Source organism: Ziziphus jujuba, chromosome 9 (genome assembly GCF_031755915.1).
Source record: "Ziziphus jujuba cultivar Dongzao chromosome 9, ASM3175591v1".
Taxonomy (NCBI): Eukaryota; Viridiplantae; Streptophyta; class Magnoliopsida; order Rosales; family Rhamnaceae; genus Ziziphus; species Ziziphus jujuba.
The window spans coordinates 10,298,601-10,326,197 of record NC_083387.1 but is presented as its reverse complement, the minus strand read 5'-3'; the positions used below and the strand labels follow the sequence as shown (position 1 = coordinate 10,326,197).

General features: G+C 31.5%; 4 protein-coding genes across 10 annotated transcripts; 2 read left to right on the top strand and 2 right to left on the bottom strand.

Moving 5' to 3' along the window:
• Nucleotides 1-6,556: 6,556 nt before the first annotated feature.
• Nucleotides 6,557-8,124, bottom strand: LOC107404937 (formin-like protein 14). Its single transcript, XM_016011942.4, has one exon. The coding sequence runs from the start codon at nt 7,881-7,883 to the stop codon at nt 6,909-6,911; it is 975 nt and encodes a 324-aa protein (XP_015867428.3). The 5' UTR covers nt 7,884-8,124; the 3' UTR covers nt 6,557-6,908.
• Nucleotides 8,125-12,980: 4,856 nt separating this feature from the next.
• Nucleotides 12,981-15,689, top strand: LOC107404939 (mediator of RNA polymerase II transcription subunit 32). 3 transcript variants are annotated; one of them, XM_048480716.2, is made up of 3 exons: nt 12,981-13,308; nt 14,727-15,137; nt 15,302-15,689. In XM_048480716.2, the coding sequence occupies exons 2-3, from the start codon at nt 14,768-14,770 to the stop codon at nt 15,328-15,330; spliced, it is 399 nt and encodes a 132-aa protein (XP_048336673.1). In that variant the 5' UTR covers nt 12,981-13,308; nt 14,727-14,767; the 3' UTR covers nt 15,331-15,689. The 3 variants fall into 3 exon arrangements, with proteins under 3 accessions (XP_048336673.1, XP_015867432.2, XP_015867431.2); XM_016011945.4 differs by having other exon boundaries at nt 12,984-13,308; nt 14,727-15,202; XM_016011946.4 differs by having other exon boundaries at nt 12,982-13,308; nt 14,727-15,689.
• A 943-nt stretch (nt 15,690-16,632) lies between these two features.
• On the top strand, nt 16,633-21,159 carry LOC107404940 (uncharacterized). 5 transcript variants are annotated; one of them, XM_060820390.1, is made up of 9 exons: nt 16,774-16,915; nt 17,517-17,623; nt 17,892-17,943; nt 18,252-18,522; nt 18,641-18,702; nt 19,359-19,557; nt 19,650-19,746; nt 20,678-20,760; nt 20,886-21,159. In XM_060820390.1, the coding sequence occupies exons 2-9, from the start codon at nt 17,589-17,591 to the stop codon at nt 20,891-20,893; spliced, it is 807 nt and encodes a 268-aa protein (XP_060676373.1). In that variant the 5' UTR covers nt 16,774-16,915; nt 17,517-17,588; the 3' UTR covers nt 20,894-21,159. The 5 variants fall into 5 exon arrangements, with proteins under 5 accessions (XP_060676371.1, XP_060676370.1, XP_060676373.1 ...); XM_060820389.1 differs by having other exon boundaries at nt 16,780-16,915; nt 18,242-18,522; XM_060820388.1 differs by lacking the exon at nt 17,517-17,623 and having other exon boundaries at nt 16,633-16,915; nt 18,362-18,522.
• A 145-nt stretch (nt 21,160-21,304) lies between these two features.
• LOC107404936 (BURP domain-containing protein 3) lies at nt 21,305-25,292 on the bottom strand. Its single transcript, XM_060820386.1, has 2 exons — nt 25,162-25,292; nt 21,305-23,249 (listed from the first exon to the last, which is right to left on the bottom strand). The coding sequence occupies exons 1-2, from the start codon at nt 25,213-25,215 to the stop codon at nt 21,819-21,821; spliced, it is 1,485 nt and encodes a 494-aa protein (XP_060676369.1). The 5' UTR covers nt 25,216-25,292; the 3' UTR covers nt 21,305-21,818.
• Nucleotides 25,293-27,597: the final 2,305 nt, after the last annotated feature.

The window sequence follows — 27,597 nt, the reverse complement described above, 5'->3', positions numbered from 1 at the left end:
TGGTGTTCATCAAAATCCTTTCATCCCAACACAAGTCTACCCGAGGACTACACAAAGGCCTTGTTCGTCGATACGAGGGACCATTTCCAATCGTCAAGAAGGTGGGCAAGGTATCTTATAAGGTGGAGTTACCTCCTACACTCAAACTTCACCCGGTCTTCCATGTGAGTTGTCTAAAACCATACTACAAGGATGAGGAAGACCAAACAAGAGGGGAGTCCAAGCGAGCACCAATAGGGGTCTACAACACTTATGACAAGGATGTGGAGAGCATCTTAGCTGATCGAGTAGTTCGTGGAAGGGACAACCATCCGAGTCATGAGTACTTGGTGAAATGGAAGGGACTTCCCGATAGCGAAGCAAGTTGGGAACCTGCTATCGCACTTTGGCAATTTGAAGATCATATCAAGAGGTTCCATGAAGCAAGCTCGACGAGGACGTCGACGGCATAGGTGGGGGAGAATGTCACGGTTAAAGCATTTCATCAAACACTTGGTGAGCATTCTCTCCATTATGGGCCTTATAATCCACTTTGGGCCTATTTTGGGCCTTACAATGGGCCAAGCCATGTACATATCCATTCTAGATGTTTCTTTAGATATTTTATGTAAAGTAGGTGGGAGTAGGTGGGAACCATTCTCCACCGTAGGATTAAAGCAATTATAGCCGTAGGATTAAGCTTTGTATGCCTATAAATAGGTGGAGGCCTCATTTGGCCAAACCATCCAAGAAATCTCATCTATACTTGTAAAGCTCTCTTTCAAGTAATATACTTTCATTCTCCCAAACTCTCTTTGTGCTCTAGCTTTCTTTGCTTAGCTTTCTCTTTTAGTGGGCAAAAGGCTTACTTAGTTGCAACAAAGGGTCGGAATAGCAACTAAGGCCGCACGGCTTGAAGGGTAAACAAACAAGTCCGTGACACTTGGGACGCTGGGTACTGTTGGCGCCACTGGTATATAGTGGGTGCATCAACTGATTTTCAGAACTGTGTTTTAAAAATAAAATGTTTTAAAACTGTATTGAAATTAAAAATATAATTATTACCGTTTCTGGTATTTATTTGATGTCTTGGTTTTCGGGGAATACGAACAAAGGATTTTGTGAAAATGTTTTAAAAGGGGAACTTTTCCAACTGAGAGAATTGTAAGGGTTTTGAGAGAAATTATTATTTCCAATTAATTATTATTTATATACTTATTACCGTGGTATTATATTGTATAGTAGATAGGGTCACTCACGGAGATGATTAGCATCTTACACTCTTAAATTCCGTTCCCCTAGGTCCAGGTTGGAGACGTTGATTGTCCGGGGCGAGCCTAACGTTTCAGTTCGTTGCCGAAGGTTCAAGAAGTTTTTCTTCCCTTTTTCCTCTCGACCTTGTATTGCTTCTTTATCTGTCATTTTATAAATTCCACATGTATCTGTATAATGCTCTGTATACTGTATTGGACGTGTAGTTGTTCTTTATGCACTGGGTTGCTGCTGTTCTTTGAAGTTCTGTAAATTTGTGGAACAATTTGTAGTATTGTGGGAGGAATAAGGGGATGTTTTTTTTTTTTAAGTGTGTTTTCAGTGCAGGTAAATTTTTGGTTAGTCCTACCCTTAGGGGAGGTGCTGCCGAATTTTCCGTTGGAAGATTCGGTGGTATTTCCCTGGGATCAGGGCTTGTCTAGGGTTCCGGGGAAGGAATTCTGGACGGGTCCTGACATGTGTCGCCTTTTCTTTCTTTTTTTTCAATTTTTTTGTTGAAACATTTAGAAACCCATAAAAAAAAAATCAAAATAGGACCATAACAAGAATTGAACCCAAGACCTCCTACACTCTCAAAAAATCACTACACCACCAGGCCAAATGACTTGTATGTATTAATATAACAAAAGCTAGCTAATATAGTGTCAAGCGATGCATTATTTAAAGAATGCATCACCACATAGATGAACAGACGCATTCTTTCTTCTTTTTTTTCAATTTTTTTGTTTAAACATTTAGAAACCCATAAAAAAAAATCAAAATAGGACCATGACAAGAATTGAACCTAGAACCTTATACACTTTCAAGAAATCATCACACCACCAAGCTAAATGACTTGTATGTACTAATACAACAAAAACTAGCTAATATAGTGTTAGGTGACGCAATAGATGAACAGGCGACGCATTCCTCAACAAATGTGTCGCCTTTTCTTTCTTTTTCTTTTTCAATTTTTTTGTTTAAACATTTAGAAACCCATTAAAAAAAAACAAAATAGGGCCATAATAAGAATTGAACCTAGGACCTCCTACACTCTCAAAAAATCACCATGCCACCAGGCCAAATCACTTAGATGGAATAATATAATAAGAACTAGCTAATATAGTTTTAGGCGACGCAGTCTTTTAAGAAAGAGTCACTAGATAGATGAAATGGTGACCCATTTGTCAACAACTGTGTCGCCATTTCACCCAACCAATTTTTAACTTCTTTTTTTTTCAATTTGAAAGTTGTTTTTAGTAATTTTTTAATTTTGCAAATATGTTTTTTTTTTAATTTGTAAATGAGCAATCAACAAAAATAATTAAAGATTAAAAAAAAACATGGAATAGGCAACGCGTTTTAATTGAATTGCATCACCTGTTCCTTCAATTATTTTTTTTTTTTAAAAAGCAATTTAATAGACTTTTAATTTTTAAAAACAAGTAAACTATCATTGACCACAAACACATGAAAGTTAAGCTCATTTAACATACTTATGTAGATAAATTGATCAATAAATGCTTGTTGAATTAGAATTCTATATTCGGTAACCTATCTTAAATTTGGTCTTAGGATATTTTGTATCTCGTTTATACATATATATATGTGAATAATTGAGAAGAGCATTGACAAAAATATTTTTTATTTTTATATCAATGGAATTTATGTTCATTGGATTGCTACATGAATATATTTGTAGATGAACAATTAAAAAATTATTTAAAGATTATAAAAAAAAATATAAAAAATGAAACAGGCGACGCTTTTCGACCATAATGCATCGCTTGATCCCAAAATTCAAGAATAGGCGACCCTTCATGAAGAGAATGCGTCGTCTGTTCTCTTAATTAAAAAAAACAAAAATTTTGAAAGACATGTAAATTTTATAAAGAATAAAGGTGTACTTGAAAAACAAAAAAATAAATAGCAATCTTCGATATTTTGCTTTGCATTTTTAAGAAATATTTTTAGTTTTTATTTGTAGATGAAAAATAAAAAATTAATCAAAGAAAAAAAATGCAATTGGGAGAAAAGGCGCGTTTTTGCCATTTTTTGAAATTTTTTGGCGCATTTTAAAATTTTACGCGCTCCTTTGAATCGTTTTTTTTATTTTAAAACTACATCAAGTACACTACCTAATAGATATTAGATTTGGAAGCAATCTAAGAGAGACTTGAAGAGTAAGATATTTCGGATTTCATTTTTCATTTGCCTACGTAGTCGTCGGTCGGGAAGCCGGATTTCTCTGTGTCGCCCTCGTGATTTTCAGGGTTTCTTCTTTATTTGTCTCCATCGTTTAGGTGAGTTTCTTTTTTCTTTGTGGTTGGCGGAGACATGAGGTGGGTTGTTTTTTTTTTTTTCATTTTAACTGCACGTTAGGTTCGTTGGGTTTTATTAATCTTACTTTTGTAGAAATTTTATTTGTGATATTGCTTGACATTGTACTAAGTTGAACAAGTATTTTATGTTGAAGATCAACTTGATTCAAGATGGTCTATTGTTTTAACTTCACCACAACATCGTACTTTTGTTGAAGAAGATGTTCTTGGAGATACTACGATGGCTCACAATCCATTTGTCATATAGTTGCCAAGTATCGATGAAAATGATAATGAAGATGAATGTGAGAGTGACTATGTTTGTAATGACTATGAGGGGAGAAATGTGTCTCGTCAAATCTTAAGAACAATGGTAATATTCTTTAAATTTTCATTTACTAAATTACAAATTTAATAATGATTAATATTTTATTTATTTTGCATGAGTGTTAATAACTTTTCTAATTTTTCCATATGCAGTATGAGGGTGTAATATTGTCAACAAGAGGACGTCAACTTCCATCTCAATGAGTATGCATTCATGGAAGTTTAATTAATATTAAATTTGTTATGAAAAATACAATAGCTTACAAATTATGTAAAAATATATCAATGAGATGATATTTAATTTTTTTGATAATTAATTTGTTATGACAAAATATTTATTTAAATTTTTGTATTCTAATTATTTTGGATGAAGCTAGTTTTCATTTTTTTGTATTTTAATTATTTTTATATTTTTACTATTTTAATCACTTTTCATAAAATTTAAAAAAAAAAAAAAGAAGGGGCGACGCATTAATAAATAATGCGTCGCTAAAAGTGTCGATGCATCGCTAAATAGGCGACTATATTAACGCATCGCTAAAACTATTAATGCGTCGCTAAATAGTCAACTCTATTAATGCGTCGCTAAATAGGCGACTCATTAGCGACTAATATATTTAGCGACTAGCAGTCGCTAATATATTTTTAGTGATATTGTTGTGAAGCGTCGCTAAATAAGAGTTGCTATAAGTAGATTGATAAAATTCGTTGCTAAAAGTCAATATGCGTCACTAAAAACTAAGCGATAGACGACTCTTATATTGCTTCGCTTGTTGTCTTATGAATTTAGCGATTGGACATTAGGCGATTCCATGCAATACGTCGTTGTTTATTTTGTGCGATGCATTTATTACATGATTTATCAATACGATTATAGTAGTGGAGGATGCTATATGAGTTGACTTATATAACCCATTTGAATAAAATATTATTATCATTAATATTATTTTATTATTTTTATATTATAATACATTAAAAAATAAAATTACTTTTTATTATTTTTTATTTTTAGTTAACTCGTTTTCAATTTGGGTAATTCTCACCCCTCAGCAAAACCAAGAGACTTATAGCTATGTAAAAATCTCTCCAAACTTCATCATTAAACTTGCCTCCGTCTTTATTAATTTTCAAGTATAAAATTTCAATATGGATCTCATACACCTTTTCTACTCAGAATTAATTTAATTATTCTATCAAAAAAAGTTCTGCATGAGATACGAGTGAGATATATGTCCATGTATCATTGTTAACATTAATGCACGTATTTTTTCCCCTTTTTTGTTTTGGTTTGATTGTCCTACTTATTAATAAAACAATTAGCTAATGCAGACTTCTGTAATCATATATAATTCTCTCTGAAGGGAAATGAAAATTTTCTGCTCATAATTAATTTAATTATTCTACCAAGAAAAGTCCTGCATGAGAATACGAGTGAGATATATGTCCCTGTATCATTGTTAACATTAATGCATGTATTTTTTCCCTTTTTTTTTTTTTTTAGTTGTCCTACTTGTTAATAAAAAGATTAGCTAATGTAGACTTATGTAATCATATATAATTCTCTTTGAAAGGAAAATGAAATTTTTGCCTATCCTTTTTTATCTTCTATTTACAAGATTTTGGCATTAATATCCTTAAAAAATAAACAGAGACTAATATGGAAATGTGTGGTAAACAAATTTGTTGAGTAATATCATTGTAATAGATTGATAGTAGTTTAGAGTCCAATGAATGAGATTCCAGTAATCTAGCTTCTAGTTTGGTCGATCGTTGCCAAGTTATTAAGGATGAAACAGTTCATAAATTAGCAATAAATGAATATTAACCGTATAGTTAAATTGCAAGAGACTTCATTTTGAAATCTACAAAAAAGCTGTCTATAAAAGCTAATTTTGCGTGCCAATTTTGAACATATGCATTAACAAATTAATCTGTTAACTCTTTCATTAAGACAGAGTATAAATGTTTGGCTTAAAATTAGGTAACCCATAAAATATAACATGTATAAACTTTAATGGTTTGGTCGTGCTACTACAGTACTTTGACTTGTTTCCATGCCCACATATTGTATGATAAAAATTCTCAAAAAATTTTGGTTAACATAGCCATAACACCCCAACACCATTTCTTCTTCTAAAACAGGATCAACCTTCAAACTGGCATTGCTTTTCTCTTCCCAATTAATTAATGAATCTTACCAAGTTTGACTGTCCATTAATTTTTGCTAAAGAAGATTTTTTTCTCTTGCCATTAAATCCACTTTTGATATATGTGAGCATTAATTACTACTCCAAGAGAAAGATGCCATTTTTAGGCATGCATGTACGCCAAGTGATTGGATCCAATTAAAAGAACTTTTAAGACAAAAGAAAACATTACAACATGTACACTGCACATAATGCCTGAGTCTCCATAGAACCACCTGCGCAAATCGATTGCTCAATAATTTGAGAATTTGACAGAAATACGATTTTTTTCTGTTCCCACTGCAGAATCAACCTGTACGTTTTGTCTTTTCTCTCTGACCAATTTCTTTATTCTTTCTTTCATGATTTTACGAGCACACATATAAAAATAAAACAAAATAAATAAAACTATTCGAATAAAGCCAATGAACAAAATCAGGCCTGGGATTAAAAAAAAGTCGGAACACTTTACTGAAAATTTACAAAAGAGAATCTAAACAAAACTCATATTAAATCAGTCGATAATAACAATATTCCAGAAAAAGGTAACTAAAAAAGTAAACAATCAGAAAAGAAACAATCAGCAAACATATAAACGATCCCAATTGGTAATGTATAATCGTTTTCCATACTAGGATTAGTTAGACTAACCAAGGAACTACTTTTTCAATCAGAATTGATCCCTTGATGGATGAAATCAAAAAGAGTAGGTACGACCACCTTGAACCTGTCTGATGAAATTCTTCATTGTTTTTTTGTTTTTCATGTGCTATACTACGTCGAAATGTCCACGCTTTGTGCAACTAAAAAAACAAATCACACCCACTAATCAAATCAACGAGATTTAGCGATCAAAAGGCCCAGTTGGATCAAGCTGTTTGCACAAACCCAGATAGGTAAGGTAAAGAACACGATCTTTAGCCCCAGTTCGATGATTCTTCGTGTGCTTACAGAAATATTTCAACTGCTCGAGAGTACAACAGCCAAGCATCTGACCCAGTAGCAAGAAAAGCCAGTTGATCGATTTCTTTTTCTCAGATATAATCGGCTTCACGCAATTCTCTTGCTCACAGTATTTACAAGCAGGGAGATTCGGATTCAACCACCGAGATGGTGCTCGATCATGCATCGTGCATTTGTTCTTGACAATATAACACCCAACCTCATGAAACTTCTCTCTCAGATCGAACTCCATCTCGTACTGTCTCTCGCACCGCTTGCACTGAACGTCGCCGGTGACCGTCAGAATTTGCTTCTCGACCAAGTAATCGAGTGTGTGAACGGTGGCTCGGTGGGTGGTCGCCCAAGGGAACGGGGCGGGAATCGTCTCGCTTTTCCCCTCTCTAGGTGCTTGAGTAGGGTTTCGTCTAACACGTGTGGAGCGTGACGAAGGTCCGGTCATGGTGGTTTCTTGCTGACGGTACAAGTACGTTCCGGAAGACGGCTGCGTCGTATAATCAGCGGCGGGAAAGAAAGTAGGAGGCGGAGGAGGAGGAGGACCGCCATACAGAGTGTGCGTCGCCGCCGACAAATGGAGGGGAAATTGAGGCTGATTTTGGACCAGGAGTGCTTGCATTGACAGAGGCCGTGGCGGCGGTGGCGGTGGCGGCGCCGGAGGGAGTTCTTTCTCTACCGGTGGCGGAGGTCGAGGTCTCGACGGAGGAAATTGGAGGGAGAGAGTGAGCATGTCGTTTTCTTCTTCATCGGAAAACTTCGTCGTCGTGATTTGGCTGTGATCTTGGTTTGAATCTTGGTTGTTCTTCCTCTTGCGGTTGATTTCTTGCGCATTGTTCATTTCCTCTTCGTCGTTGTTGTTCATCGGAAAAAAAAAAATACAAAAACAAAAAATAGGGTTCTGAAAGAAATAGCAGAGAAAAAAAAAAAAAAAATCAAAGAAGAAGAAAGAAAAACAAAACCGTTTTGGGGTTTGAAAGAAGACAGGCGAAAATTTAGAGATAAAAGATTTGGCAAAAAACAGATTGGTGTATGAGGAATTGAGATTGCGTTAGAATTCTTTTGAATTTTAAAAAAATTAAAAATTAAAAAAAAAAATTGTAGACTTTTCGAATTCTTGTTTTTAATTTTCTTTTTCCCTTTACATCTTTGTGGCTTTATTTTATTTTTTTTTTCTCTAAGGGGTTTTATTTCCCGCGTGGCTTTAAGAGAGCGCTTGCATCGGTAAGTTTGCTGCCGAATGGTAAGCTTTTGAAGGCAATTATATGGGGACGTGTCTATCTGAAACTCTCTCAGTTCTGACCCAATTCTTCTGGCGTGTCAGAATTTAATTGGCTGACATCTGGGGATGAGAATTTCCAACCGACTGGATAGAGACCATGCAGATTGCAGAGGTAGGTAATTTACATTTGGGTCCGAGATGAGATTGGTCTGATTCGTAGACTCCCATTAGATTTAAATCACTCAATTTTAATTTTTAATTAATTTTTCAAGTTAATCTTTTAGTAAATCTTAAAATAAAATGAGCATTATCTTTTTGTTTTCCTAAAGAATAAGTATTTGTATATATCCGTGTGTGTATATATATATATATATATATATGTATCTGAATTACTAGCTAATTAATTTCCTTGGTTATGATGATAATATAAATGAAGCTCAAGTTAATTCCAATCCAATGAATTTGTAAGTGGTGGTGCTAGTCAAAAATTATTTTAAGTGCTACGAATCAAGTATCTGCTTTAAATGAGAAATGAAACAATTTGCTCTTATTATAGATAATTATGCTTTAATTAGTATATATTTGTTTTTATCTTTATTATTTTAGTTTTTTCGACTGCGTTTACACTGTTTAATTACTAAATTATATTTATTTTTAGATATAGTAAAAAATACTCTTACTCAAACTTGTTAGAATTTTTTAATCATATATAATATTTGTAAAGATAAAAATGATCACCTTCAAAAGTTCATCCATCAAGGCTCAGATAACACCACCTTATTAAAAATAAAAATGAAAAATAAAATCACCATTCATTTCAAAGTAATGTTCACTCTGACCCAAAAAAAAAAAAAGTAATGTCCACTCACCATATCCATTAGATTTTTCAATTAAATGGAAATTTAATGGTTATAAAATACATATTTTATTTTAGAAAAGTAAAACGTATTTATGTATACAATTTAATATTTTTATTGTACACGTGCACATTGTTGCAGAGATGTAGTCAATATATATATATATATATATATATATATATATATATATATATATATATATATATATTTTTGGCTTAAAGATGTAGTCAGAATACATGTGATTTATAGGATAGTACTTAATTATATGCAAACCATAAATATGTAATTGAAATTATTTGTATTATGACGCGCACACAATAATAATCTGGACACGTACACATAACACAGTATCATAACTTTTATCAAAGAAAAGAAATACACGTCAAAGCATTACTCAAGAGGACTTAAAATCAATGCTGCCAAGTTAATATAATAATGCTATATCCTATTTTTAATTATATTTTATTCCGGAAAAAAAATTTGTAGTATAACGAAACATTTTATAATTTAGTAGACATTGACAAATATACATAAAAATTGGGAGTCAGACCAAAGCTTACTATTTTATGCCAAAAAATAATATATATATATATATATATAAGTAAAACAAAGTTTAATGTAGTCTTGTAGTCACTAATGCACATCTTACTCCAAACCACTGCCTTAATTACACTGTTTAATCGCAATGACAGTTAACAGTGGCAAATTGTTAATTTTTCAGGGGCTTTTGCAATAAATGATTTTACATGATAATTTGTTACTAAGGGTGGGTATGAGTTTGATTGGTTCGGTTTTTTATTCAAATACAATCTAATCCATACTTTATGATTTATCCAATAGAAGAATCCAATCCAAAATATTGAAACTTTAAACCCAAATAGAATCAAATCATTTATAAATGATTTAATTTAAATTGGTTAATCGGTTTTGAACTTACTAGTTTATAAATATATAATACAAATTAAAAATCTTACAAATATAAAATATAAATAATAAAGTGTAGTTATCTAAACATAAAATACAATTACAGTAATTTAACATAGAATAAAATATAAGATTGCAATCTATAAGCATGTAATATACAATAAGCATGAACAGCAAGCAACTGATGTCGAGTATTAAAGCAAAGAATGAGTAGCAACTAAGAGCTAGTGCCTTGAGTTTTGATGCCTGTGTAATGATCAAAACTTGATTATGGTGGTGGTGGTGACAAGTCAATATAAGATAGGCTGTTTAGGGTTTATTTATGGACATGTTAAAAAAAATATATTAAAAATTGATATATAAAAATGAAAGAAAAAAAGTAAAAAATATATAATTTTTTAATCACATAATATATGATTTGGGTTGCGTTGGGTTAGATTTGATTTATATTTCCAATTCGAAAATCGACCAAATCCAATAAATTTATGATATTTTGAACTCAATCTAATCTAATTTATGTAAAAAACCCAATCTAAGTTGCTAAAAATGATATGGATATTCGGTTTGATAACCTGCTACTAATTCCTCTTCCGCTTCGATTGAATCAAAAGGCAATCTCTCACATTCTACTGGAGAAGAAATTAGAAAAACGATAAACCCTATAATTTAACGTCATTCGGTCAGTTTAAATGGATTGGGTTTGATTTCGTCTACCTCTATTTTTTACCATTTTGTGAGTTGAATTTGGTCAATTTGTTTTGAAAAAGCATCAAATTTTATCATGTGTTGGGAGTCATAAGCTGGGTCTAAATTTGGCTAGTTTTTTAAAGGAGTTATCATAAATGGGGATTTGGAAACTAGTTTGTGTGTAATGCATGATGGATTATTGTAATCATTCATAATCAAATGCATAATAATATTTATATAAGATATTCATGTTTTATTTTAATATTGTATGATGATGTACATAATTAGGCATTATTGAATTTATATTGCATATAATAAATGAAAAAAATACAATATTACATGTCTATCACATTACATATTATACATTCTTTTAGATTCGTTAACTAGTAGATTTAGAAGTTTATTTTCTTCTTCATTTTTGTGCTAACGTTATGAATCTTCAGTTTTTCATTTTTTCCCCTTCATATTATAGAATATGTAGCTGCATATTAAAACTATAGATATACATAGGGCATTGTATTCTATCTTCTATTTGCATCTAAAAGTTGGATATTCGAAATCGCATTTATAGTTTGAGAAAATTACCGTAGCTTTTTTAATCACTGGAATGTTTATAAAAAAGAGACCAAAAAAAGCTTAACATATTTTATAATTTTCAACCCACTTTATTATAGCTTAGATATTTTTATTTTTTGGATTGGTCGTAACTTATTTATCGCATAGTACAAAACTCATGCATGTTTACATAATGTTTGATCAACTTGCTGATGCCTTCTGGCTCCGGTGTTTTAACACGTTTGATTATGCATATGGGTATATATGATTGTTTTATGGAACCTATTGAATAATTGAATAATTAACCATATTATAACTTGGGGTGGGTGGGGTCTATTCACCAAAAGTATTGGTTAAGGGGTAGTTTTCATGTTCGATTTGTTAGAGTCGATTCAAATTTCCACTAATGATCACGCAGCAACAATTTGGTTAACTATTTAATTTTTTTTTTAAATTTTAAATTACCTCAAATTTTTGCATTGTCATTGTTCAAATTTATATTTTTATAATATAAATAAAAATACTCAACTATAAAAATCATCGTCATTTTGATTAATTATATATTAATTAATTTATTTGATTTTGGACTAAGAAAAAGGGTTTCATTAGAACCAAAACTGGTCCAGACAGCCTAAATTCAAGAGTTGGCCTGACAGCCCATCTCCTGAATCAAACAATGCGTTAAAGCATTAGAGAGAAAACATCAGGGTTCTCACGATCCCAAGCAAGAAAAAATCTACAAATTCTAGGACACCAGTGGAATCCACACGTGTATGATGTATCGGAGGTGCGAGTTGGTATTCCAGATAAATTTGTTCCCGAAAACAAAATAATTAACTGCTCATTGCAAGCTTTAAGTAGTTCAATCATTGCAGGCTTGCAACATGAACAATATGGAAAAAATGCTAAAATCATTTTTAATGGTATTGTATTGCCAAAATATGGCATAAAACACACAATTTAGCTTCTCCAACTGTAATAATTATTTTTACCAAATACATTCTTGATAATAAATTTTAATTTATCATCAAATTTGCAATTTGTAAATTTTGATAACGAATTCCGTTGTAAAAAAAAAATTTAGAGAGCCCATACATTTATTAATATAATTTTTAGCTTTATAACTATTTCTTAAATGATAAAAATAAAAATGAGTATGACTCATCAACATTTTATTCTTAAATTATTATAATTACATTTTTTCGTTGGATAAAATAATTCTATTACTAATAATATTTATAATTTGACAATACTGTTTTTTAAATATGCATTATTAAAGAATTTATTTTAAAATTTTGGTAATGATATTGATATTTGGTATTGAAAATCCATATTAATATTAAAATTTTAAAATACCAATAACAAAAAATGACATTTATCGTTGCAAAAGCAATAACAATAAGTTGGTAAGCATTTAAATTTTGACAAAGAAGGTAAAAATACAGCCATCACTTGAGCAGCCTTGTCTCGTTGGAGATGGATTTTGTCGATTTATTACACCAGATTGCAAGGCTTACGCAATAAAAAAAATAAAAAATGAACCAATTATTAAATATGATAAAAAAAATATGCACAATTATGTTACTGGAGAAAATATTCTAACAAAAAATAGCAACTTTATTGGAGCATATATGTTATTTATTTATTTTATTTATAAAAATGAAAATTCTATATTATTTTTTCCAAATGAGACCAATAAGATAAGGCCATTTGTACAATTTATGCTATAAGTGGTCTGGGCAACCACTTACGCCGTTCCCACAAGAATCTGTACCAATTCCCATCGTGATGGTCTTCTTCTTCCGGCGAATTGCTCGATAAGCAGTCATAATTCCCATCCCATCAAAGACCAAAGCCACCACTTTCTTCCCATTTCATTCCGAAAAACTTCCACGGGTACTCAAACGATTCTCTCACAAAGAGGAGGAAGAGGCGCGCATTTGGAAACCCTCTCCGTACGTGCCTGCCGTTGATTGGAGCCCATCGTCTCAAGGTTCTTCATCACAAATTTCTGATTCGAGTTTTGGCACGGATTTCTTCAGCTGGTAAGCTTTTGAGCCCTCGATTGTGTGCTAGTTTTTACTTTTTTTTTTTTTTTTTTTTTTAATTCGTGTGTGTGTGTGTGTGATTACATAATCCGTGTTAATATCTTTCATAGAACAACATATAGGGTTTATATTGTTTCTGATTAGCGAAGTTATTTCATGCTTATGTTTTTTTCTTTTCTCAATTTTCACCGTTGCCTCCGTCATACTAGTGACTTAGCTGACTTTAGTTTCCCTTTCTGACCGTTTTGTTTAAGTTTGATGTTGGAATTGTTTTTTGTTGTATCTCTGCTTTTGTTTCTGTTTCTTTGTTACTTATTTATTTTTTTAAATGAAAGAAATTTGAATGGACCATAGTGAGGGACCATATTGATTCTTGGGTTGAATTTTGTTTGTCAAACTAATTTATATGTCGCCTAAGAGTTTCTAAGTTTTGTTGAATCTGCTGGGGGTACATAGTTGGGAAATGATATTGATGTGTATTTTCTATTCTGAAGTCAATATTTTAAAAAACTTGTGCTCTTGTATTCGTGTTCTTAATATTGTTTTAGCATAATGAAACAACTCTGGTAATGGTACTATTCTCTCCTTGTAAGTGTTAGAATTTTTTCCATCTTTTACTTTAACACATGACCAAGGGGAAATCTAACAATAGATTTTGTTTTTTTGGTGGACAATGGTAGAGGTTTTTTTTTTTTTTTTTTTGGTTTTCGTGTTTATTCTTTTGTTACTTTAGAGGAAGGAATGTCGATTAAGACGATGCAGTACAGTTGATGAAAGCTAAGAGTTTGATCATTTAGTTTTGTTATCGAGTATGATTGAAAAAGACCAACCAATATAATGCAGCTGATAGAATTTTGGTTAATATCGTACATAGTTAAGCCGCCATGAAGCTTGTTTCAAGCCGTTCGTTGTCCTAGTAATGGTATATATGTTTTAAAGTTTATTTATGTTAAATTTTTTCCCTTTTTTTTTTTTTTTTTTTTTTTTGAACTATTACTTGTTAGTTGTTACGATTTCCCCTGGTCAAGGCTTTCTACTTCAGCTTCTGTTCTATCATTTTGACCCTTTTTTTTTTTTTTTTTTTTTTAAAAAAAAACCATTTCACCAAGTAGGTTCAGTTGTTATTTCTCGCCATATCCCCTGATATTTGTGCTTAGCCACAAATATCTTTAAGAAAATGTGTTTGAACTTTAAATTTAGCTTTTTTCAAACAGGTTTTCCAAACAATTCCTTGCTATTTTATTTTTTATTTTGGGTATTATTTTGCCTTTGATTATTAATCATAATATTCTTTATATCACAAACCTATCTTCTCTTGTTAAATATTTTTTGTGCAACATATTAAGTATGAAGTGATGTGTAATTAGTCATTTTTCAAGAACAAAAATTCAGTTTTTTAATTGTTCTAATTACAGTCAACAGTTTTGTATAAACATTAGCAACAAGGAATCACACAATGGACAGCATAGTGGATTCTCTAAACAGTGCATACCAGGAGTATGTTGCTTCTGCAGCTAACGTGCTTGAAGCTAAGGAGGCTTCTGGTGGCCAGAAAACAGTAGCCACAGACGCTGCTCTTGAAAATTTTAAGCAGAAGTGGGAATTGTTCAGAGTAGCTTGTGATCAAGCGGAGGAATTTGTGGAGTCTGTGAAGCAAAGAATAGGCTCTGAATGCTTGGTGGATGAGGCAACTGGTTCAATGGCTGGGAAGCCTGGGCAGAATTCCTCAGCTGGTCTCCCACCAATCAGTGCTGTTCGGTTAGAACAGATGAGTAAAGCTGTCCGATGGCTTGTGATAGAACTGCAACATGGTTCTGGAACTTCAGGTGCAGCACATTCCCATGCATCAGCTCCTTTTGATGCTAGATTCTCTGAAGATTCAGCTCAATAGGTTCAAATTTAATGCTATTACCATGATCTTTGTGGAAGATTCATTTGTTATCGTTGTCAAATAGAATGATATAATTGTTGTGCTTGCTTTTCTCTGTAGGAAATCATTGTCTATTCCAAATTCAGTGATTGAAATTTAGCTTCTAGAGTCCGATTAGGCACTTGTGGAAACATTCTCTACTTGGTGGATCAGTTATTGCTAAAGAGAGAGGGAATTAAACAAAAAGGAAAATGAAGATTATGCCTCTATGCCTATGATGGAAAGTCCAATATGATTTTTGTATTCTTCATCTTCTGGTTGCTAATTCTCCTTTTTGCGGGTAGAAATGTTACATCTTAAGTTAACAGTACTGTAGTGTTATTCAGCAATGGGAGTCTCCAATGGAGACGCTTACTTAATAGATTTGTGCGTGCAGTTATGTTTATGTACAGATGTGGGCTACCTGAAAAATCGTTTTCACAGATATTTATTAATTCCTTTTCTTGTCCATGGAGTTTGCATATTTACTTAATTAAATGCAGTAATATACTTGAAGCCTTTGTGTTTGTTTTGTTTGGTTTCTTTATTTGCCTGTATATTTTCTCTTGATTCTTTTTCATCACATTAAATTTTTATTTTTTGTATTGTACTTTAATCTCCTATTCGTCACTATTGTATTGATACCATTTATTTTTCTATCGAGTTTTCTTTGGCAAACTTGTAGTTGTTTGCTTAATCCTAAATTTATTAAAAAGATGTGAAGATGCTTGCTCTGCCTGTTTTCTGGCACTGGGTCTTTTGCAATATGTGGTTGGGCTAGGTATAAGACTAAAAGTGTCGTGGGCTCTTGGCGTCCTATTCATCTGTAATGGATTTTTTTAATCAAACTCATTTGCTGTAAATATTCCACATTCAAAATAGAAATTACATATTTCAGAATAGGTTCTATGTTACCGCAGCAAAGTTGCTATAAAATACAGGAGCAAGAAAAAGTTGTCTATTTTATCAGCTACGTCCAAGGACTTTGTCTCAAGCTTTTATGTTGTTAATTTATTCATATTTAAAAAGGAAAAACAAGAGAATCAATTTCTGAATACCTGGCTAACGAATCCCTAATACTTTTTCAGCAACAATAAAATAGAATATTTTGCCCAACTTTATTTATTTATTATTTAGCAACCTATGTAGCAAATAGAATTCTATTATTTGTATTAGATTTGATTTTATCCCTTATAAAGATTTATACATCCGTATTATTTTAATTTATCAACAATAAAAATATTCACACGTCATCTGTAGCGGTACCCATGAGATTTTTTTCAAAAAGATAATTAAAACAATGGATATTTTTATATTTTATTTAGTTATTTTTTCTTTGTAAAATAAAATTCCATTTGATATGATTGCCCTTTAGAAAGATACACAGATTAGGAATAACGTACACATGGAAGGGCTCACATCCATATATATATAAAGCAAATGTACTAGAAATTTCTTCAGCGATGGTGGTCACGTGCGGTATCACTTGGGCCAATATCGTACACAGCCTAAAAGGGGCCCTGTGCGAAGAAATTTCAATCATTCAGTCCCCCGCGGGTCAAAAACAGAGACCACAAAAGCATCCAGAGAAACCGACAGGACCGCCCGCTTTGTTCTTTCACTTCCTCTCTCCCTCTCTCCCTCTAATCGGTCTCCACCTTCTCTGCCTAACGCCATACCCTCCTCAGCTTTCAGGTCTTCTGTATTTTATTTTGTTTTAATATATATATATATATATTTATTTATATTTCTTGTAGTGATGATTATATATGTTCAAGCTTAATAATATTTCAAATGTTTGTTTGTTTGTTGTTTCTGTTAACTTGTTGAGGGTGTCTGATTATTTCTCTATAATATTATACACCGCCTTCTACAAGTGTAAATAAGTAGTTGCTAAGTCTCGGATTTTTAGGCACATAATTTGCATGTTGGTATTTATGGTATGTAGGCTGGCTAGTTAGGAGGAATCTTAGTTATTACTCTTGCTAGACTGGTGTAGGTTTGCGGAAAGTAGTTAGAAATCTTAATAGTTTGCTACTAAACTGAGTAGTTTCTGTTATTATATTTAGTTTGATTATTAAAGAATATGTAGAAATAACCAAATCCAAATACCTAAGTAAAAATAGCAGGAAAAGCTAACCGATCTATAGTTAATTCAAAGCCGAATGTAACTTATATGTGCCCTTGGAGACAACCCAAATGACAATGAATGGTGGTTTGATTACGTTTGAGCTAAAAAATCACCCTCCTCTAGTTTATCATATGTCAAATAATGTATATATGTAACTTGTATAAGCGTTCGTGATCCATCAAGACACTTCCATTCTCTTGACTCGGCAAGCAAAAGAAAAGTAAAAATAAAGATGAAATGTTCCCTGGAAAGAAAGCCTTCCCATTCCAAAGGTCTTGTTGGCCACTTGCTTTATCTGTCCCCTACTCTTTATTTATTTATTTATTTTATAAGTATTATCAAGGACCAAAATATTAAAAAATCTTCTTCTTCTTCTTCTTCTTTTTCATTTTCATTCTTTTCCCTTTGTGCTTTGGTCATTTTTTTTTTTAAATTATGTTTGGTGGTTAAAATGTTAGATTTCAGTTTATGTTTATCTCTTTTTCATCTTTTATTCCATTATTATTATCATTATTTATTATTATTATTTTTTTTTTGCAGACAAATGGAGCTTAGGAATGAAATGCAGAGGGCTTACTGTTGCATTGCTCAAGTGAGTTGTGGATATATTTTGCTTTGTATATACTTGAGAGTCAAAATACATTTGGTTGTGTAGAAAAGTAATTTCAGTATATTTATAATGTAGTCTTGTTCTGCCACTTTCCATTTGCTTGTAATTGCAACTGAGTTACAAGTCAGTTGATATACCTTTTAGAAAAAGCATCTATGGAGTAGAACATGATTTGTGCATAGTTTAGGATGTTATTGGATAGACTTGACTGTTTATATTTATGATTCATGCCAAACTTTTCCCTTTGAGTTTAAATTTGAGGTTTATTGTGGTTTTTAAGGTTGGTGCAGATTGGGAATCTTGTGCTCCTACTTCTATGGCATATTCTTCATTTTATTGTCAGCATATTCTATTTTGTGCTGGGAATAGCTCGTGTGGCTGAAAGCTATTTTATTTCTAGTGGCTTCTTGAAGAAATACAAATCCTTAAACTTGGGCAAGCTACGATGCCTGGCCATTGTTATAGAAAGTGAAGAAGCATACCAAACTTTACAAGTTATTGAGCTTTTACAGTGGCTGGGAGCTATCGGTGTGAAGAGTGTGTGCCTGTATGATAAAGAAGGTAAGGAGCCTTGTTGGAACTGATTGATGGCGGACATATTTCAACTATTGGTATTAACTATTTTTTGATGTGCATTGGGATCTTTTTAAATATTTTGCTTTTGATATCTGATGTCTAGGAGTGATGAAGAAATCAAAGCAAGCCATCTTGGGGAAATTGAACAATGCAGTGATATTTGAGGTGCTATCATCTATCTGCTGTCCTAAGGAAAGCCCTTTTTTTTTTGTTTTTTTTTTTTTTTTTTGGGTGTCCTTGGCTAACCAATGTTCATCAACAGGAATCACTTGCGTTTGGAGTTTTACTTGGCATGCTAAAATGTTTTTTTTTTGTTCCTTGATATATTCAAAATTTCATGTTGTTCTATTTTGTTAAAATGTCTTTTCTCTTTTGAAATAAATTTCTAGCTCACTTTACAGACTTGTTGAATTTCTTGTATAGGTAGGTTGCTTAGGGCCTTAGGGGAGACATTGTGATATATTTAAAAATCTCAGTCTGTCCTAAGATTTTCTTATCTGGACTGCTATGTCATTTATTGAACTGCACATGATTTAGCCTGTTGCCAAGTAATGTAAAACAACCCTTCTTTTATTTTATTTATTTCTTTTTTATTTTTATTTTTTTTAACCTCTGCCAAAATGAGCCAGTTTTTTGGTTTTTTGTTCTGGTTTGATTAATGCTAGTTATACTTGTATAAGTTGTATTGCTCACAATGGACATGTACCTCATGGGATTGTCAAATACTTGTATAATTTGTATGCCTCACAATGGACATTAACCTCATGGGATTGTCAATGTGCTGCCAACATTATCACCAAATTATTGTTCATTACATGTAGGAATCTGGTGAAAATGATAAGCTAGTTGATCACAACCATATGATGTTGGAATTTGCTTCATTCTCTGACGGAAAGGAAGCTGTGACTAAAGCAGCTAACTTACTTTTCATGAAGTATTTGAAATTGAATAAGTTGGCTGGAGACCAGGAGGGGCAAATATTTACAGAACCTCACATGGCTGAGGCACTAAAAGCTATTGGTCTGTTCACTGTTAATGTGTCAATAATTTTTATTTTTGATTATGCTAATTCATATGTGACCTTTGAGGTATTGATGTTCTTGTACTATTAGGTTGCAAAGGGGCAGATCCTGACCTGCTATTAGTTTATGGACCTGCAAGATGCCATCTAGGTTTCGCCGTATGGAGGATTCGATATACTGAGATTGTGTGAGTATTCTTACATAATGGAAGATGAATTGGTTATATATCATTCCATGTACTTCCACATGATAAATATTTCAAACTGAAACAAAATACATTGATGGGAAGTAAGAAAATATAGCGATTATTTCAACTAAACTAGCTGCCTAAAGCTCAATGCTGTACACTGTATTTAGAAATCTGCTTGACCAAATTTATTGTTTCTCTGTTCTTCACAAATTTGTGTTCCAGTTAACTCAAAGATAGTATACTCGTTTTTTGTTTTGTTTTGTTTTGTTTTTTTTTTTTAATGGTAATAGACTCAAATATAGTATTCTCCTCTGCATGTATCATCTTGCACTTAGCCACATGTTATTAAGCCAATTAGGGGCAGTTCTTCTTACCTTTTTCTCCTTCCAAAGAAAATTTTGGGTAGGTGGCCCTTACAGGGGCCTAAGAGAAAATATATATATATATATATATCTATGTGTATATAATAATAATAATGCTATTTACAGGGGCATTTGGAATTTAGTTGATTCGCAGTTTTGGTTTTATAAAATACATGGACCAACTATATGAGCTGGCAACATATGCAACAATCAGGTGTTTCTTAATGGAACTTGAAATCAACCTTGTTGCAATTTGCATGTAGATTGCAAATACATTTCAAAGTTAGTACTTCCAGATTGCTAATATTTTCTTCCTAGTTTCTTGTCTAATTTTGGTCAGCATATCAGAAAAGCTCTTGATTAATATCTATATCCTTTATTAAGTGAATGGTTATTATAATGTCTGAGAACCTTATCTCCTTTTGTCCTTCACTTCTTTGTATTGCGTGAATGTTTCTCCATTTTTAGATTTGGGGATTCTAGTGTTCTCAACTTTGCCTTATGTCTGGTACATATTTTTTTTTTTTTGGTGAACTGAGTTGTGAACCTCCTTTTTCGTGTTGCAGTCATATGGGACCATTAAAGTCGATGAGATATGGCTCCCTAATAAAAGCAATTTACAAGTTTACAATGGTGCGCCAAAACTATGGTAAGTGGTTTTTCTTGCTGATATGTCACCAATTGCTTTTACACGATGGATAAATTACAAAATAAGATCGGAGTTTGAATTATTCATAAACCTGGTTTCAACTTTTGCATACTCTTGTTTAACAGGTAAATGATTTGTTAATCCGGAGGTCACTGTAACAACCAACGCTACCCCTTTCAGGGGGCAAACGAAAGAGAGGAAAAGCTATAGGCTGCACTGTGACTGTTAGATCATTATTTTCTTTTGTTTGACAATAAAAACCTTCATTCATTAGGTAAATTATGTGTTAACAAAGACAACTAGGACATTTTTCTGTAATATCTGAAGTTTTATCATCTTTGCCTTTGTATATGTCCAAGCATTCTTTCTATTATGATTGATCTAAATTTTGGTATCTAATTGGACTATGAATTCAGACAACTTTGTGGAAAGAGGAATGCATGTCTCAAAACTGTTATTTGATTGGGCCCTGTACTCTGCTTCAGAACTCGGCCGGTGTTTAACAAGGCTGTACATGTATTAGCAGGCAGAGTTCTATTTGCATTGGAATCATAATTGAAGTTATACATTATTTTAAACTCTCATGAAAAAAATTATTTGCAAGTGAGAAATGCTTAGAAATTAAGTATATTTTTTTCTAGCATGATATTTCCATTAAGGTCATCTTCCAACATAGAAGGGTACCCTTTTTTGTCTAGTGATAGTAATAGAGGCATATAATTGAACATTATTGGTATTTTAATCATTTTTCGAATGTAGAATTACTCTTTTTAGGTTAAATGTTCTGTTTCTTCATTTTTTTCTTTTAGAGGATTGAAATAAATATATATAGGAACACTTGGTGTAAACAAGAAGTGCCATGTTTGAAATATATCAAGTTCACATATACCATAACAGGTACATGTGATTTACATTCCAAGGAGCTTGACACCCACAAACATCATAAACAAGCCAGAAAAGAAGCTTGACAGATAGAAACATAAAAGATATCTACTCTGCTAGGTCTTGGTGATAGACCTTTATTAGACACAATACATTCATACTAGAGAACTTCCTACTTAGATTGTGACTGTTTTAGTCGATGGAGTCCAAACCAGATGATTTGCAGGGAGGAAATGGCATACTGGAGAATTGACCCCAGGCTTGGTTCTGAGAAGTCTGAACAACATGTGTTTGGGGTCCCAGTCAGACGTGTCCATATGGCAAACAGCAATGGCTTTTACTTTGTCTCCATTTTCACCGCCCAATGATACCTTGAAAACCTTTGTCTCTGTCCCAAAGTAGTGACAGAAGAAAACTGCATATGGATAAGGCACAGGGTGACAAAACACCATTTTGGGAGCTACAACTTCTTTTGGAACTTCCAAAATGGTGTAGTTTTGAGTAAAGGCTTTTGATATAGTGGGGTGAGTGGTTGATAAGAGATCAAATTCAATGCCAGGGCCAATGATTTCGCTCGTGAAATCAACCATTGACTCCAAGGAAGTGGCGCACAACTTGATCTCCCCAGTGATGGGTCTGAGGCTGCAATCTCTCAGTGTTTGTTCCATGTCTTTGGCTTCAGACGAGCCTTGTGGGATTGCAAAGAGTTGGAGAACCTGCAGGAGTTGTGACTTTGAGAAGGGAATGGAATCAGCTACCTGTTTGGGCAAGAAACGAGAATGTTGTTGGATGGCGAAGTGGAGAGGCATAATATTCTCAACGCCCAGATCATCCGGAGTGAAAAACCCAATCTTGAATGCTTCAATGTGATCCTTATTACCATGGGACATCGAAGGTTGTGTTTTCATATGATTATGAACATGTCGCATCACGGACTCTTGTGGTAGGACTCCATTTTGTGACACTGAATGAACATGCATATGATTTCTACACTTGGACACAGACTCTTTCCCTTCTTCATTCTCAGTTCCAGGAGGTTGATTCATCTCTTTGTCATCTCTATACTGGGTTATGTAATTAGACTGCTCCTTCTCTTTGTCACCTCCACCTCCATACTGAGTTACGTAATTGGGTTGCTTCATCTCTTTGTCACCTCCACCTCTATACCCAGTCATGTAATTAGGCTGCTCTGACTCTCTGTCACTTCCATACTGAGGTATATGATTAGGCTGCTTCATCTCTTTGTCACCTCTATACTGAGTTATGTAATTAGGCCTCTTGGTATCTTTATCATCTCCAATGTACCCAGTTATGTAGGGCTGGCTCATCTCTTTGTGGTCTGCAATATAGCCAGTTATGTAAGTTTGCTTCGTCTCTTCGTCGTCTGCATTATCAATATAGCTGGTTATGTATCGCTGCTTCGTCTCTTGTGAATCTCCATACCCAGTTTTGTAAGTCTGCTGATTCGTCTCTTTGGCGTCGATATATCCAGTTATGTAGGGTCCAGTCTGCTGATTCGTCTCTTTGGCGTCGATATATCCAGTTATGTAGGGTTTAGTTTTCTTGAGTTGCTTAACCACATACCTTACTCCATTGGTACGGCCACACTGCATTTACCACAGTCCACAGCTCATAACTCAACGATTCACTTGCAAAAAGAGGACAAGTAATAATAATAATAATAATAAATTGCAAATTGCAGGTCTGTCTTTCTAATAATTAGACCACCTCTCTCTCCCTCTCTCTCTCTCTACATATATATATATATATATATACATATTAATATATGAATACACCACATTTATATGATGATATAGTCTTGCCACTTATGTAAGAAAAATTAGAAATTAAAGAAAGACAAAGATGAACAATTCTATGTAAAAGGACTCCTAGGTCCCTACGTAAAAAAAAAAAAAAAAAAAAAAGTTTATAAACTCTTAATAGCTCAGAAAAGAAATAATAAATTTGAATTTGAATGTTGATATTAAAAATTCCAAAATTTTTATATGTAAATAATTTTGTTTTATGGGGAGATATATGGTGACATGGTGATTAGGATTAGGAGTTTCCACTTCACGGTACATATTCTCCATTTTTTTAATTATAATTTTTTGGGTCAAGATTTCTGATTGCAATTGATTGCAATTTGATATCTGTTATTTGTCCCAAAAAAAAAAAAAGGAAAAAAAAAAAAAGAATTGGCATCTCTCAAGAAAATAAACTTATATATATATATATATATATATATTAGTTAATAATATTGTTAGTATTTAATGATACATGTTCTCAACAGAAAATATGGATTTATTGACATATTAAATATTTATTATGTGTTTACGGTATTATATGAATTAATAGTTTAAAATTAAAATTTTAATTAGGCAAATAACAATACATAATAATTATCACCTTAATAGATGTCAAAGACAAGGGGTCTTCCCAGCAAATCAAAATTAATAGTATTACTATTCCATATTAGCTAATTAATTTACAATTGCATATAAGAATAAATATGTAATAAATAATATTCAGCAAATGTTAAAAATGTCATCTTGAGAAAAATATAAAGATTGATTAGCATATGAAACTAAATTGAAACAAAAATAAAACGTAAAAAAGGATATATTATAAAATTTTAAATTAGAAATATATTTATGAGAGAACAAAAAACTAAATGAAAGTGCTAAATTGGAATAAAAATAAATTATGATCTAATTGTAATATTTAAAAATAGAGAATTTATATATAGAAGTCTACCATGTGATGAGTATATGTTCTCACTTTATAATTGAAATCACGTTGATATGATAACTTAATTATTGATTTAATTTTAAAAATCTAGTTTGTCAGGACAGCTTAATGATAAAAATCATTGTTTTCTCAAATAAGTACTTAAAGTTCAAATCCTCCAATCTCCAATATAAAAAAAATGATAAAGTTTGATTAGAATTTATTGCATGGTACTATGGTATGGGAAAAAAATTAAAAAAAGAAAAGAAGAAGAAGATATATATGGTGCGGTTAACTAAATTTATTAACTAAAAATTTTGATATCTAATGATGCACCATTTTATTAATGGTTAATAAATAAATAATGGCTTACAAATATAGAGATGTTGATAAATTTAGTGAGTTTAGAATCAAAGTGTGTTTGATAGTGTTTTTGAAACTCTTAAAAAAAAAAAAAAAAAAAAAAGCACTGCAGCTGCTTCCAAAAAAAATAAATTAAGGTTTGTACTTCTTCAAATAAATGTTTTGGGATGAAAAGAAAATGGTATAAAATGCATTAATTAAACTATAAAAATACCTTAAATAACTTTAAAAATGATTTTTTTTTTAATCATGTGTAACTAAATATTCACTTAACAAAATATACTATGAAAATAAATGCTATAGAAAATAAATTCTTATAAAAGAAGTACTCCAAACACACTCTTACTTGTATGTATGTTATTTGAATATTAACCTTTGCAGATATTATGAAGCAAATAAAATAATATTTAAAGATGAAAATTTTACCGTTAAGAACATAAAAGAGAAGAGGAGGATCCAACATCCGAATCGAAGAGTCATCTTTGTTTTTCTCTCTTTACTTGGTCTCCAAAAGTGAGGGCCTCGACAGCTCTATTTATAGCAAGAATACAGTAGAGATATACCGTTTGAGTAATAATTAAATAAATAAATAATTAATTTACTTAGTTTTTTTTCCACAATAATGTTGCTGTGTCTCATATGACTTTAGGCAACAACTTGCTGAGATTATTATTATTATTTTTTTAAATTGTTACACTTATAATTAGCAGTAACTAATTATACTTTATAAATAAAAAGTCTATCAATTAGTGATATCGGAACTGGGTATCAAGGTCAATATGTTCCTTTGGGTTATATTTTTAAGGGATTAAGTCTTAGAATCCATTTGGAAGTGTTTTTTTTTTAAATTAATTGATTTTTTAAAAATCATTTAATTGATATTTCTTCTAAAAACGTAAAATGGTGACTTTTTCAATAACAAAATCATTGTAAAGTGATTTTATATTTCTTAAGTAAATATTATATAAAGTGTTTTTATCTATTTAAAAGTATTTTTAGCCTTTTCAAAATCACTTCCAATAACTTAATTCATTTTAATATATTATGAATGATATAATTTATTTAAAAAATGATATGAATAATAATAAATCAAATTTAACCATTTTGACTGATGTATTAATTGAAGAAAATCATATGCGCAACAATAAAACTTAAATTAATTTTTTCGTAGTTAAATATATATATATATATATATATATATATATCTATATATATTTTTTTAGTATAATACGTTTCAAATGTTGTATAATATTAATATGTACAATGTTGAGTAAAAATGAACACTATAAATTTACAAATTCATGGATCATAGACATAATAAATTCCACTTAAATTAACAAATTAATAGTAGAACCACTAATCTTCAAAAGTAGTTATTGATAATCTAAATTTTACAATCTACAAAATAGGAAGCACATAATAGTAGTACCTAAAAATGAACATATTGCTCTCTAACTCTTCTTTTACATATCAATGGTGATTTCTCAAAATCCTAATAAAAATGCGGCATATTTATTTTATCATTTGCCTTATTAACAAAGCCATAATCTTTTAAAGATTGAAGTAATGTGTAAGTCAAATAATTTATCTATTATTTTAACTCATACAAAATAATAATTTAATAATAAATATAATAATAATAAAAATATGGATAAACTAAATGGTCCTCTATATAGAAAATTGATCTTCCAGTTTAATGGATCAATTGAAATATTATAAAGAATATATATTTAAAGACTCTACTACATGAGTCGGTAAATAAGTCAATTCCATTAATAATACAAACAAATCTTATAAATAATTTATTGATTATGCCAAATCCATATAATATATATATCTAATATACAATATATTATAATACATTTAAATCTAGAGCAACAAAATTAATACAATACAATTTTGCACATTAAACGTGCCATAGAAGTTTCAAACTCGCAAATTATGTCATCTTTTGAGTGTAGAATGATCTTTAAAACTAGTACCTTTATATATTTAGGTAAAAATACAATTTATATATTCTAGTGAATTCATTTCATTCGTTGTGGCTTTATTAATTTTATACTTCTATAGATCTTGACCCATTTAAAAAATTCAAGTCTTTGTTAACTAATTAACATTAATTTCTCAACTTCAACCTTATTAATATGTGGAGTTGAAGTTCTTAATCTGCAATTTCCAAAGCAGTATAAAATATTTTTAACTACAAAATGATGTTCTAGAAATTAAAAATAACAATAAACAAATAAATAAAAATAGCTTTTATAGATTACCGCAAAATCATCAACAGAACAACAGAATACCTCCACACAACCAGGCACAAAGAGCAAAAAATCCACCAAACCCATAAAATAGTAAAGCAACCATGGTGCAAGGTTTTTGAAACCAAAGACATGGGAAATAACTAAAATTCACTGGAGGAATTACAAACATGAAGCTTACACGTCTCATAATAAACGAAAATTTTATTAACATGAAGATATGTGCATATATATATTCTACTAAAAACACAATGCAATTGTATCAATCAGAAATTGCACTAATTTTTTTTTTTTTTTGGGGTAAGAACTGTGAAAGTCTCCTGTATAACGTGTCTAGCACGCTTTTGCCAAGAAACGAGTAGAGTACGCAACAATTATATATATATATGTATATATATATATATGTAGATATTAATGTGGGTTTCAATTAAATTTTGTAAGTCCGAAAATGATAGGCGCTAAAGCATATGTAGTTTTCTTCAAGTTCCATGAAAAGTGCTTTTGTTAAAGGTTAAAAGATATCTAGTAGTAGTCCAGGAGTACTTACTACTTGGTGCTGCTGTCCCTCCTTGATTAACACGTGTATATTAATACACATCAGCAA